The 14,695-nt window shown below is 24.4% G+C and overlaps 2 protein-coding genes across 7 annotated transcripts in view; both read right to left on the bottom strand.

Moving 5' to 3' along the window:
- Positions 1-30: 30 nt before the first annotated feature.
- LOC122850295 (tubulin polymerization-promoting protein homolog) lies at positions 31-3,408 on the bottom strand. Of its 2 annotated transcripts, none has more exons than XM_044149453.1 (4): positions 3,322-3,408; positions 1,746-2,056; positions 1,548-1,683; positions 31-1,313 (listed from the first exon to the last, which is right to left on the bottom strand). In XM_044149453.1, exons 2-4 carry the CDS (start codon positions 2,048-2,050, stop codon positions 1,134-1,136), a joined length of 621 nt encoding a protein of 206 aa, XP_044005388.1. In that variant the 5' UTR covers positions 2,051-2,056; positions 3,322-3,408; the 3' UTR covers positions 31-1,133. The 2 variants fall into 2 exon arrangements, with proteins under 2 accessions (XP_044005388.1, XP_044005387.1); XM_044149452.1 differs by lacking the exon at positions 3,322-3,408 and adding an exon at positions 2,518-2,754 and having other exon boundaries at positions 293-1,313.
- A 1,234-nt stretch (positions 3,409-4,642) lies between these two features.
- The window catches only part of LOC122850230 (protein TANC2), a 33,101-nt gene continuing 23,048 nt past the window's right edge, over positions 4,643-14,695 (bottom strand). For 2 of the 5 annotated variants that reach the window (XM_044149327.1, XM_044149328.1), the window contains 7 exons: positions 11,047-11,429; positions 10,264-10,384; positions 10,054-10,188; positions 9,757-9,963; positions 7,743-9,469; positions 7,459-7,665; positions 5,029-7,386 (listed from right to left, as the gene is read on the bottom strand). In XM_044149327.1, coding sequence (XP_044005262.1) covers positions 5,281-7,386; positions 7,459-7,665; positions 7,743-9,469; positions 9,757-9,963; positions 10,054-10,188; positions 10,264-10,384; positions 11,047-11,429 — 4,886 coding nt within the window. In that variant the 3' untranslated portion in view covers positions 5,029-5,280. Of the gene's footprint in view, positions 7,387-7,458; positions 7,666-7,742; positions 9,470-9,756; positions 9,964-10,053; positions 10,189-10,263; positions 10,385-11,046; positions 11,430-14,695 lie in introns of all 5 variants that reach the window. The other 3 variants (XM_044149326.1, XM_044149330.1, XM_044149329.1) reach the window with 3 other exon arrangements.

Genomic DNA, 14,695 nt, shown 5'->3' with positions numbered 1-14,695 from the left:
AATTTGAGAAAAAAAAAAAGAAAGATAAGGTTTATTTGATACACGTGGTAATTTTATTTCAATTTTCCCCCTTTTTTTAAAAAATAATAATTTTTATCAAATTACAAATAGATTATAGTTGTCGTCATGTTAATTTTGGTTCATAAATTTTTTTTATACTTAACTATCTTATTTACTTGTTCTTGAAGTATGTCACAGTAGACACCTTGTTTGTTAATGATAAAAATTAAAAATTAATATATTAAATACATCTAGTAAATTTAAAAAACAGAAAAATCAATTGAAATAATTATTTTTTTCGAATTTATTTTATAACTTTTTAAATATTTATTATAATTGTTTTATAATTGTTTTTTTTTTTGTTCAAATTTAAAATACTCACCTGCTTTTTATTATGAGCCAATGAATAAATAACAAAATCATTTTTCTTTTAATTTAAATGATCATTATTAAAATGATTATAATTATTTTATTTATTTATATTATTTGATGATAAATAAAAGTTGATTAAGTAGACTTAATTTATTTTTAATATTTATATGTATTTTTATATAATTTTTTTTTTTGATGTGTGTTTATGTTTACATGCCAATGAACTTTGAGTATTTTTAAATTTATTTTTTAATATAATTAATATCTTTTTTTTTTTTCTTTTTAAAAGTCTTATCTTCAAAAAATTTGAGCTTGAATTTATCAACACAAAAAATCAGAGTATTTTGATTTAATTGTTAATATAATTTTGAAATAAAAAAAAAAACCATTTATTTGTCTATTGCATTTGAATTTATACAACTAACATTTAATTTTATTTGAATTATTTTAAATAATTATTTCAATTATTGACAGATAAATTTTAATTTTGAACTTGAGGTGTTTTTTTTATCCAAATATTAATTTACAAAAATGAAATTATAAGTAAATAAATTAACAATTAAGATTTTATTTTTTAAATAAGTATAATTAAATTATTTAACTTTTTTTTCTGTTAAATATTTTTGTATATGTTTATTTTATTTTCTGATGAAGGAATAATAGAAAAAAAAAACCTTAAAATATTTGCAATAAATTTATCATTAATGATAATTTAAAATTAATAATTAATAATTAATGAATCAATTTTATTTTTTATAAATCTAGTGTGCTTTGTATGTGTCTTTATTCTGATATCCTTGAACATATCCAGATGCATCTGGTAAATCTTTTCGTCCAGAAATACCTTTTCCTTTGCCAGTTTCATCAAAACGTTGTTTATGAGATCCAGTATATTTTGATACATCAGTTAATCTTTCAACAGCAGAAGCTGATTTACTTGGCTGTAAAAATAAACAAAATTATTATCAAAAAAAAAAAAAGGAAAAAACAACAAATAAAATTATTTCTACATTTAAATTATCGAAATATTTCGATTTGATTTATCAAATTATATTTCGAATTGTTTCGATTAATGTGGGTCATCAACAAAATCCAATTTACATTATTGATTTTCCCTTTATCAATATACTTTGACTAATATTAAATTAATTATTTTAAATTTAAAAAAAACTTACACCTCCAGGTCCATGTGTTAAACCAGGTGCTCCACAATTAGCTAGTTTATTTTTAATATCACCAATTTCAACTTTTTTAGCTTTTGCTAATTCATCAAGATACAATTTGTATTGTTCCATGCTTAATTTCATTGATCTAAAATAATTAATATAAATTAAAATACGAATTAAAATTTATCAAATAATAAATAATCTTACTTTTGTTTTTTAAAATAAATTCCAGTATCAGTTGTTGTAATTTTTTTTCCATCAATAACTTTAGCTTGTTTCATCCATTTGTCACTTTGACTTAGTGTAATATGTTTACCATCACTTTTAATATCTCCAAATTTTGAAAATGATTTAAAAGCTGCTGCAAATGATGATACAGTTGAAGCACCAGTTGCTGGACTTCCTGGTGTTGATGATGAATCTGTTGTTGTACTATCATTTATTTTGACATTTGCAACATTATTTGTCACACTTTCAACACTTGTTCCATTAATTTCATTTGTGTTTTCCATTTTTATCTAAATTAAATTTAAATATATACATTTATTCATTTTGAAAATTATACACTATGTTATCTATTTTTTTTTCTTTAATTTATATACATTACTCAATCAAGTATGAAATAATAATTCTTTTATTTTATTTCTATAAATAGACATTACGTGAATTGTTCGTTAACATGATTATCACATGGTACATAAAATTACAAAACATTTTTTTTAAAAATAAAAAAAATAAATAAAAATATGACTCATGAGTTTAAATAAGATACTCCAAAAATATATCTATCAATAATTTTTATTTTAGTATAAGTAAGTATATTTATTTTTAAATTGAAAATAAATTTTAAATTTACTTTTTGTAAATATTATTATTATTCATTGAATAAATAATTAATAGAAAATTAAATACAAAACAAGTTTAAATTTATTTTTTTGCTATTGGTTTTTTTTTTTTTTTCTATTATTTATTTATTTACCATATGCGTTTTTATTAGTTGAAGATATTTATGATGGATTAGAAAAATTGTTAAAACGGAAACTGGGAAATCAAAAGCGCATGTGTTATATCGATCTTGTGTGCTTCTCTCCTCTCGAGAGAAGAAAAAAAAAATAAATAAAAAAAAAATGAGAGCAAGGGGTTCTTTGTTCACACTATCAAAAACTACCCTTGTTTATTTTTTGGTCAAGTAATCTTTGAAATATAATTTATTCAATCACGCAATGCATCAACTATTTAAATTACTTTTTTTTTTTTTTTTTTTTTTCACTCAAAAAATCTATAATATTTTTCGAGTTAATAATTTTTCATCAAAGAGAATTTATTTATTTTTATTTTAATCAATGAATCAATTGGCTTATCATGAAAATAACAGATAATTTTTTACCTCAATAATACAAATATTTAGAAAAATAATATATAAAAAGTTGGATATTTTTTATAAAAAAACATTTACGTAATTTAAAATTCCACATTTATTTACAATGTGATAAGATAAATATTTGATGATGTCATTTTTTGCATAACTCGCGGTAAACAGGTGACACGTCGTAGTACACAAATTGAATTATATTTTTTTTATTTAAATAATTTACAACTGTTGATATTTGAATGAACAAAATGAAAATAGCAATTTTCAAATATTTCACACAGTATTATTTTCACTTGATTATTTCACAATGATTATTTTCGATGAAAATATTTATCTCAAGGATTTTTAATTATTGAATTAATTTATGAAAAATTGAGGATAATTTTGAAATTGATAATTTTTTTTTTTTACCTAGATTTTGGCATGTAGAGTTCTCTAATGTAAACTGAGTTGTGATGTAGATTGTAGAGTCAGAGTTGCGCCTTCCCTCAATTTAATCTACTCCCCCACTATCTATCTACACGTATATACACATTTATCGTAATGTTGTTATGATAATTTATATTTTTAAAAATTATTTATACTATGCATATTGTCAATAAACGTTAACTTTGAAATTTCAAACATTTATTTATTTTCTTTATCATTATTATTGTCAAGGAAATAAAAACTCAACAAATAGAAAAAAAGTCTTTATAGTCTTTGTCATTATTTTTTTTTCAAATCATTATATAGACAATTAATAAATTCCATTTATTTTCTAGTTTTTTGAAAAATAGAAATTAGTAAATTATTATTTTTTTCATTGATAAAATTAAATATTTGACAAGAAAAATATCAAGTTCAGGAGAAAATAAAAAATAAATAAATGAAATATAATAATAATTAATCTAATAATTAAATAATAATAAATTAAATTAAATTAAAAATAATATCAACATCAAGTTGCTAAAATAAAATGACAAATAAATTTATTTTTAAGCTAATTAATTTTAAATTTATCCAAGATGATATGATAAAAGTAAATTTAAACTTAAAATCAAATCATTATGTTTATATTTTACTTGGCATGAATTAATTTATTAATAAACAATAATATTATTGTGTGTGGTTTTTACTAAATTTAAAAATCTATAATCATAATAAAAAAATAAAGCTAAGTAGTGTAAAGGGTGAGGGCACTCCCACAATAGAAATTTTCTAACATAAACATTATAATGACCCTCAACTTTATCATCCATATTACTGTCGAAAACAATCGATATAATTGCAATTAAATTATCAATATATAGAGCTTAAAAAAAAGTAAACGTAAACTAGCATTCAAAAGCTTATACACCCTATTGTTGAAAAAAAAAAAAAAAAAAAAAATTGAATAAAATAAAAATCAGGTTAAACTATTGTATATAGCATGTTTTTTTTTTCAGTAGAACATCTTATAGTTAATAAGGTCAAACACACGCATGTGTATTTAAATTTAAATAATAATATTTTTTTTTTTCAAATCCATGACTACTTTGTTTCTTTTTATTTTCTGTTGGTAAATTTATATATTCAATTGTTGAATAATTTTCTATACTAAAATTTCGATAAATTTATATTTCAAAATTAATTTAATTCATTACAAAATTTTAAATTATTTATTTATTAGTATATTAAATATAAATAAAATTTTGTTTTTAATTTTAATTAATTTATAAACATTTTTATTAGAAAAAAAAATACTACAAAATTTTTTTCATAATAAATTTATTTTCTTTTTTCATAGTATACATAGACAAATTTCGTCAAGTCTTAAAATTTAAAAAATTCATAAATATTTATTAAATTCTTATATAAAAAAAGTGTAAAGCTAAAAAAAAAAAAAAAAAAGAAAAATACTGAAAATATTATAGGATCCATATAAAGCTGCAATTTAAAAATTAATTTAACATATAAATTTACACAATTTCTATAATTTACTTTTACTTTTTTATTCAATAAACATATAAAATTATTATAAATATGTTAAAATATATAAATACATTGATATAATAATACAAAAAACAATTGTATTTAATTTTGAATTATACAAAAAAAAAACAAATAATAATATTAAACAATTTTCTATGTCAGCTTTGGAATAATTATACGAAGCTTTCGTAAATTTATTAAATATACAAATTAACAATAATAATAATTAAAAAAAAAAATGATTCATTAATACAATTTCAACAAATAAAAAAAAGTAACAATGTATTACGCTTGCGCCATTACAATGTATAATTAAATTCAATTATTGATTGAAAAAATAAAACTCGAAAGTCGAACGAGGCTAAAAATCAAGCATATAATAATTGTTAAATTAACAAAAAAAAATTCTTTCAAGTTTTAAAGTTCAGTTAATGTATCAATTGATGCTCTGAATCTTGTTCTACAATTATTATCAACAAATGTTTTACTAGATCCAATTCCTGTTCCCTCAATTCTCGATATAATTTCATCTTTCAAAGCATGAAGAACACGTTTATCTTGATGATTACTTGTTGGTACTAAATTAAGTGATTCTTGTACATCAACAAGTGCATCATCATATTCCGACATATCAACTCTAGCTTTTGAACGTGCATAAAATGCTTCAAATGACACTGGACGTATTTTAATAGCTTCATCAGCAAGTTCAACAGCTTCTTCATATTCATTCATTTTTCTTTTACATCTACTTAAATTAAGTAAAAAATTAATTTTCAATTGTGTAAATGTTTGTAAATGTATTATAATATTACTTTGTTCTTGGCTTTGTGAATCTTGTAATTGTTCTGGTTTACCTGGAAATTTTCTTAATGCATATGAATATCTATGTGATGCTTCTTTTAATCTTCCTTTTCTATACAATACATTACCATCTTCAAGTAATTTATTTAATAATATAATAAGTACATCTGGTTTACCTTGTGCCATTGACCATGTTGCTGGACCTAATTTAGCACCTCTACGTAAAAAACATTGTACAACTGATACATTTCTACATCCAATAGCTCTATCAAGTGGTCTCATACCATGTAAATCAACATGTTCAATAGCAGCACCTCTTTCTAATAATAATTGTACTAATTTTGGATTACCTTGAAATGCAGCAAGATCAAGTGGTGTTCTTCCAGTTTTATCATTTGTACTAATATTAGCACCATTATCTAAAAGTTGTTGTACAGATGATATTCTACCTCTAACACATGCCCAACATAATGCTGTTAAACCTTCATTATCAATTGCCTCAATAGATGCATTATTTTCTAAAAATAAATTTATTAAATTTGTATGTCCTTCTGATGATGCAAGCATTAATGATGTACGTCCCATTGTATCACATTGTTCTAATAAATTAATACTATTATTATCATCATCAGATAATGATGATGATTTTAGCAATCTTTCAGCTGTACCCCAGTGTCCTTCTTTTGCTGCAAGCATTAATGGTGATAAACCTTTTGAATTAAGTACAAATGGACTTGCACCACGAGCTAATAATGCTGTAACTGTTGCTGTTGAACCATGTGCTGCAGCAATTGTTAATGCTGTTTCACCAATAAGTGTATCTGATTTATCAACAATAACTTCTGACATGTCTAATAAATATTCAACAATTTCTTCATGTCCTTGTGATGCTGCTGCAACAACAGCTTGTTGTGCTGCTTCTTCTCTTGATGTTTCACTTTTATTTATTGATTCTTGATTATTATTTTGTTCTTGTATTGTTGTTGATGTAGTTGATGTAGTTGGTAATGTTGTTGGTAATGTTGTTGATGATTTTGATGTCCAATCACATGCTAATAAATAACCAACAACTGATAATCTACCTTGACGTGCAGCATGTACAAGTGCACATTGTCCAGCCATATCAGTATGTCCTAAACTAGCACCAGCAGCAGCTAAACGTCTAACAACATCACAATGACCACGTGATGCTGCTAATGATAATGCTGTACAACCTTGACTATTTGTTAATTCAACATCAGCACCAAATTCAAGTAATAATGATACCATTTCAACAGATCCTTCATGTGCATACATACATAATACTGGTGCATTACCAAGATATTCTGTAATATGATTTGGTGATGCTCCTGCCAGCAGGAGTAATCTTGATACTTTAACATTTGGACTATATATATTTCTAAGTGTTGATATTGCTGATGACATACAATCAGTTGATGATGTTAACCACCATGCTTGTAAATCGCGTGATGGCCATACTGGTGTTACACCACGATAAACATGTGCCTTCAATACATGATGTCCTAGTTCAAGTACTTTATCACCTGACAATGGACATTCAAGACGTGACAAACGAAATGCAATTGCAGCATGACCAGTACGTAAATCACAAAGAAATTTTGTTGATTCACTTTCATCACGACGTATCAACCATTCCCTGAATGATGGATGAAAAAACATGTATGTGTCATCAAGACGTTTCACGAGAAAACCAGATAGCATCTAAAAAAAAAAAATTATTTAAATTAATATTAGCATATCCTTATATAAAAAGAAAAAAAATCAACAACTTACTTTAAATCTTTGCAAAAAATCCTCCCATGAAACAAATTGATCTGTATACAATGAATTAACAGAATAAAAAATTTCTGGTAATGTTAATGGATACAAAGCAGCAAGACAAACACCAAGTAAAGGCTGTACTTTATCAAATGATGAACCAGTTGGAAAACGTAAATTAAAATGTAGCTGAAATATTTGAGCCAATGAGACTGGAAAAACCTTGAATAAAAATCATAAAAACAAATAAAAATTAATATCAACAAAATAAATAATAAATAATAAATTATAATATTTACCTTGTAAGAAGCAGATTTAGCAACAAGATGACCACTCTCAATAAGATCAAGTGTTAGCTTAGCAAATAAAAAACTTCCACCAGCTAAATTAAGTAAATGTGATGAAAAACGTGTTTGATTAGCACCAGATGATGATTCTTTTCCATTAATTGATGCTGTTACATTTGTTTGTATTGCTGGACTTTGTGTTAAACGATAATTAATATAATCAGATATATCACGTGTTATATTATTACTTGTTATGTCATTTGGTATTTTATCTAATGATATTTTTGTATAAGGAAATTGTTTTGTACATTCACGTAATTGTGTGCGTACTGTACAAATAATTTTTAACCAATTAGGAAAGCTCTGTGCATGACGAGTTAAAAATGATGCAATTGTATCACCTCTATCTGGACGATGATATTCAGCTTCACATACAGCATCAATTAATATAACCATATTAACTTCTGGAAGTTTACCTGATTTTCGTAAACTTAACATTGGCTCAATAATACCACGTGATAATGCAAGATCTGGATCAACAGTACATTCTCTTTGTGATAATGAACCTTGTAAATGTGGCTCAGATAATAAATATTCTCTGTATGATGCAAGTTGTGGTGCTTGACAAAGTTGAGCAGCTAATGAATGTATTAAATCAGGAACAAGACATGTACTATTATTATCAGCTTGACAAAAATGATATGCAACAATATAATCAGATAATTCACGTAATTTATCATTTGTTTTTTTAATATTTAATTCGAAATTTAACTTTTGTTGTTTTTGTTCTTGTATAATAGCATTTTCATCAGCTTCTTCAATATCATTACGTAATAATTTTTCTCTTTTTCTACCAAAACAACTGTACTCAACAAGTTGTAATATTAATGCACTTTTACCAGTACCAGGTGAACCACTAATAAGTATACCTGGACTTGAACCTTTTATGACTTGTTCAATTTCATTTAATAACCATTGTCGTCCAGTAAATAATGGATCAATTTCAATTAATGGTACCTCAAAAAATAATGGTTTTAACATTAATTGAGCAACTGGATGTGATATAAAACGTAATTTATTATCAATTGGTTTAATATTATTTCTACCAGATCTTCTTCCACATGATTTACGATTTTTAACACTAAATTCATCATTATCTTGACCATTTGAATTTGAATTTGAATTATTATTTGCTGTAATTGTTGTTGTATTTTTACGTGTTGTAAATGGACTTGAACTACCATTTGATAGACCAGATACAGATACAGACATTGACATTGACATTGATGTTGATGCTGATAATGATGTTGATATTGATGCTAAACTACCAGCTGAATCACAATCACGTTTACCTTTTAATTTAATTTTTCCTTTATTTTTAATTGGACTTCTAAGTGCAGCAGCAACTTCAGCTTCACTTGATGTACCAGTTAATGTTGATACTGGACTTGTGTTTGTTGATGCTAATGTTTGTTGATCAAAACTAGTTAAACTACTGTATGATGATGTTTCATTGCCATTACGCTGTTGTTTTTGTTGTTGTTTTTGTTGTTGAATACGTTGACATATGCCACTTGTATTTGTTGGCCTTATTGAACCAGGTAAATCAACAGTATCAATACTTGCATTTGTACGTAGATTATTTGATCCAAGCAATAAACCCAAACGCATGTATAAATCTGATTGTGATGATTTACGATTTTTTATTGGTAGCTGTTTAACATTGCCACCTTCATCATCTGAAATTACAAAAAAAAAGAAATTTATGAAATTAAAATTTGCATATATACAAAAAATTAAACATCAAAAAATTAATTGTTATTTTTTATTATTATCAAGTAACACACTGGATCATCATCATCATCATGATTTTTTTGACTGTTTAGAAAAAAAATAAAAAACAAAAATACATGCTGATAAATTAAACACAAAAAACAAAATGCATTCCTGAAATCTAAAAACTCAAAAAAAAATAAATGTTAGAAAAAAAAAAAAAAAAAAACGCTGAAAAATAAAATCTGCCTGCCTTTATTGAATGACAATTGATTAAGACCCTCGATGATTTTTGTTGGTGTATTTATATGTCTATCGTGATTTTTATTTGTTGGTGAATCAATTAGTTGATTTAGCCCATCACTAGCAGTACCATGACTTGTGCTCCAAAGAGATTTTATTTTTCCAAGAACAACACCAGGCCATTTCGATTTTCCTTCCCAAGAAGATGTCATCCATGCTATTTGTTTTCATTATTATTTAACATGTTTTTTATAATATAAAATATAATGAAATAAAATTTAATTTAATTTATTTATATTAATCTCACCTGATAGAGCTGAAGGATTATCATTAGGTTCAGGTGTTGATATAACTCTTCTTGATCTTTGTGATGCAAAAGGACTCCTCAAATTTTTTGTACTTAAAAAAAATCTTCTTCGTTGAGTTGGTGGAGTTGGACAACCTGTTGAATTAAATTTAATAATAATTAATTATTTTTTATTTAAATAATTTTGTATAATTTAAATAAATAACTTACTCTGTGCCATTTGAGTTGATTTTTGACGATTTTGTGATGATATTGAGTCGGGAAGAAACGGTGGCTTGGTCTTGAGTCCTTTACCCATTATCGATGAAGACGTCACGTTCTCTTGTCCCTTCTGTAACGAATCATACAAATAAGCATGTTTCAAATACAACTTACGTGACAACCCACAACCAAGAAGAGATTAAATCAATGTTTTTTATTTATTTTTATTTATTTTTTTTCCACACTATTTTTCCTTCATTATCGCGTATTATCATGATTATTCACGCTTACTTATTTATTTTTATTTTACATCTTTTCTTCGTCATCGACAGTAATATAAAAAAGAAAAAAAAAAAAAAAAAAAATACTTTTGATACTGAATGAACACGCCAACACAATTTTATTTTTTTTCATTTTGCAAAATCTCGTTTGCCTGCTTTTGTCGGACTTATTATTCGGACCAAAGAAAAATATTAAAAATATATTATAATAATAATAAAAGTCTCAAGAGTTTTTCAGTATTGTGGGTGGCAACTAAATTACATACTTTTCGTGTACCAAGATATTATGGACAACTGTTTTGCAAAATATGCGTAGGATGTTTATATTTTTTTTTTTTTTTTGTATAAATGATGCGTCATCAATAAGACTATACGAATTGTACAATATATTTGTCCTTAAATAATAATTTTATTTGACAATAATTTTTGTTTACCAAAATTATTTTAATAATTGTTTTTCATTTTGTTAATAATATATCATAGTTTTTAAAATAATAAAATGAATTCTTACATTTGTCAAACGTGTCATGATACTTCTTGATGGTACCTTTGGTTTTGGACGTGGGCTACCACATAGTGAATTGATTGCTGATGTATCATCATTCCAATCTTCAATAGCAGTCATTGATACTGGCTCCGATGAACAAAAACCAGTGTCATAGTGTCCAATATCATCTTGTATTATATTTGAAGCATCACGATTTCTGTCGTTAATATTATCCTGACAAATTGGACATGCTTCACTTCTAAATAAACATGAATAACAACGTTCATGACCACATGAATCAATCAAACGACGTTTCTTGCCTTTGTCAAATGGCATTTCACATGATGGACATATTGAACCACCCAGCATTGTTGTTGACTCAACAAGTGCACGTATTTGTGCTAAATCTATTTAAACAAAAAAACAACAACAATAATTAAAAATCACATTTAAATATGCTCTTTATTTTTTTTTTTTTTTACAAATAAATAATATCTCCTCGCATAAAAACAACAAATATATTTAATTAAAAATTATATAGGTATATTTTCAAATTTATTTTCAGCATGTACAGGCGTGAAAAATAAATTATAAGAGAGTTGATATAAAATGATGAATATATATAAAAAAAAAAATATAAATAAATAAAATTGTTGAATTTTATGTGATCGAACAAGCAGTGAAAGGTCACAGGGTCATTTATTTATTGGCAAGGTATATACGTATATACATATTCAAGCTTATAATCCTCCTTGTACTTCTCACGATAAGTATCGGTAACCCCAGTGTAATTTATGATTTACGATTCAAACGAGAAGTCACTGTACACTTTCGTATTAAACAACTTGCTAGAGTACACCAGCTCAGCAGTGTTTTCATGACTTCACCACGTGATATTTTTTAAATATAAATATAAATTTAAGAGAAATAAAAAATACGCGTATCGATGATCAAACTGAGACTCGTAAACTATTGGCATTACAATAAATTTTTTAAATAATAAAAATATATTTTTTTTTTTTATTGTTAAATTTATATTTCAATTTTATTTTCGTTGCATTGAAAAATATTTTTAAAAATTAATAATTGTATTTTAAATTTTGATTGGTAATTTTATTAATTAAAAAATATTTTTTCATTTAAATTGTATGAATTTTTGTGGAAAATTTTTTTAAACAAGTTTATGGATATAAAGTTGAAATAAATTTTATTAGCTGACTTATGTGAAATGACTTTTGAACTGTGAAATAAATAATAATTTAAAAATACAAATTTTAAGACTGAGATTAAAATTTGAATAGAATATTTACATCAATATATATTGGCAAAATATAAATATGATATTTATAATATTTTAGATATTTAAAAAATAAAAATAAAAAACAATATTATCTTGATTTGCATAATTGAATAAACCAACAATAATATTTACTTGTAATTTTTTTATTCAAAAATAACATGACATTGCAATGACTTTTTGAAAAATAAATTTTAAAAATAATTAGTAAAAAAAACCAGGACTTTAAAACCTCCTTGATACTTAAATAAAAATAAAAAAATATTTATAAATTTGAAAAAAGACAATTTACATTTGAATAGAATATTTACATAAATATTGGAAAAATATAAAAAATAAATATTTTTAAATAAAACATTTACAATAGACAGGTGATTTTAACAACATTTTAGACTTTAATAGTATATTCTCTTTTTGCTGGGCGTTACCAATATTTATTATATATTTTTACACCAAGTTGCTTGATGCATTGAGTAAAATAAAATATTTTCCATATACAATTCCAAAGATTTAACAAGACCTGCCAACTTACTCATTTGACCTTATTTTTCTCCAACCACCAACAACAACAACAACAAAAAAATAAAAATTATATATATCACTTTTGCTGACTTTTTAATGTCAATCTTCAATTGAATTTTTTATTTTTCATTTTTAAAACAACATGTAACTCTTCCCTCAGTTAAATTATATATATTTTTTTTTCATCAAATATAATCTTGATCGTGTCATGCCAACCATGAAAATTGATTACAACCAAGAGAAAGAGAGAGACTAATTAACAAAAATTTTTTAAAAAATAATTGAATCAGAAAGTTACGGTACATGCGTCTAGCAAGCGACAAAGCATTGAAAATAAAAATAATTCCAGACAAAAAAATAAATAATAATAATATAGACTTGTATATTATGAAACACTCGCATAGATAAGATATTTTATATTATAAATATTATAATAATAATCCAGGTTATCCTGATGGTGATGATGGTGAAGAAGAGAAAGAAACAAAAAAAAAAAAAAAAAAAAAAAATACAAAAAGTTTTAAATGTTGCTGGGTTTGTACATTGGTACATATAAATAAAATGTGGAAGAAAAGCTACAATATGATGATGATCATGATGATGATGATGATGATGATGGTGGTCTTGGCGAGTGCGTTGACCGAGGTTTATATACCACCTGTGCAAAACTTACTGCGATCGCGACCTGGATCTTTGTCTCGTGATAAATCTTTTCTTCATCATCATCATTTATTCAAATTAATATTTTCACATGTTTATAAATATAATAATCATTATTAATATTTAATTTTATTCATGCTTTTTTTCTTTGTACTTAATTTTTTTTTTTTTTTTTATTTATATAATCCAAAGTTGAAAAGCTCGTTTATCAAAATATAAATTTTACTTGATGCTATTGATGATGATGATGATGATGGAGAAAGGTGAGATGACGTTAGTCATCATTGTGCTCAATTTTTTATTTAAAAAATACAAGTCATGCAGTTATTTGATGAATTGAATTGTGAGAAAGTTCCATATGCTCGTTGAGGTGTATTTAAATCGATATCAAAAGTATCTTGAATTTTTAATTTTTTTTTTTCATCTGATGATGGGCTTTATGAAGATTTAACTTTTGAATTTAATACAAGTATTTTTAAACATACATATGGACATGTGGAAATTGATTTGAACATAAATCATTGACTTGTAAAACTTTTTAATTATTTTTTTTTATCCTCTTATTTTATTTATCCAAGCCATGTGGTTTATTTTATACAAATAATAATCTATTTATGTTTTATTAATTTAAAAAAAAAAAATCTTTTAATAATTAAATTTAATATTTTTTTATCAACAAAAGCAATGAAACCTTTTTTTTATTTTTCGACTATTTCTGTTGAAAATTATTTAAAAAATTTTTGTAATTTAAATTGAAAACAACAATAGAAAATTATTTTTAAAACACAATCTAATTTTTTTTTTTTTTGGTTTTTTTTGCTGATTTATATAAAAGACACTTGAAAATAAATAAACTTTTGCATTGCACGACTTTCTTTTGCAACTTGAAACTTCCTTTCTACATATTTTCATGTAAAAATCTTTGTTAAAGCGTTATTTTTTTATTTTTATTTTTGAACAAGTGTACAGGTTGAGTTTTGAGATATAACTGAAAAGCAGAGCTTTTGTGTGTGTGTATATTAAATTAACAATAATATACATGCTGTACATATAAAACGTAGCAAAAGTATGAGATAAGACGATTGAGATAAGACGAAGCGCCTGGTATCACGTACTATATAAAATAAAAAATATTATATATAGAAAAGTGAGAAAAAGAGATGAAAGAGAAAAATACTTGAAGAAACTGATAGA

Source organism: Aphidius gifuensis, linkage group LG2, assembly GCF_014905175.1.
Source record: "Aphidius gifuensis isolate YNYX2018 linkage group LG2, ASM1490517v1, whole genome shotgun sequence".
Classification (NCBI taxonomy): domain Eukaryota; kingdom Metazoa; phylum Arthropoda; class Insecta; order Hymenoptera; family Braconidae; genus Aphidius; species Aphidius gifuensis.
The sequence above is the reverse complement of the archived record's forward strand: the minus strand, read 5'-3'. Positions and strand labels throughout refer to the sequence as shown.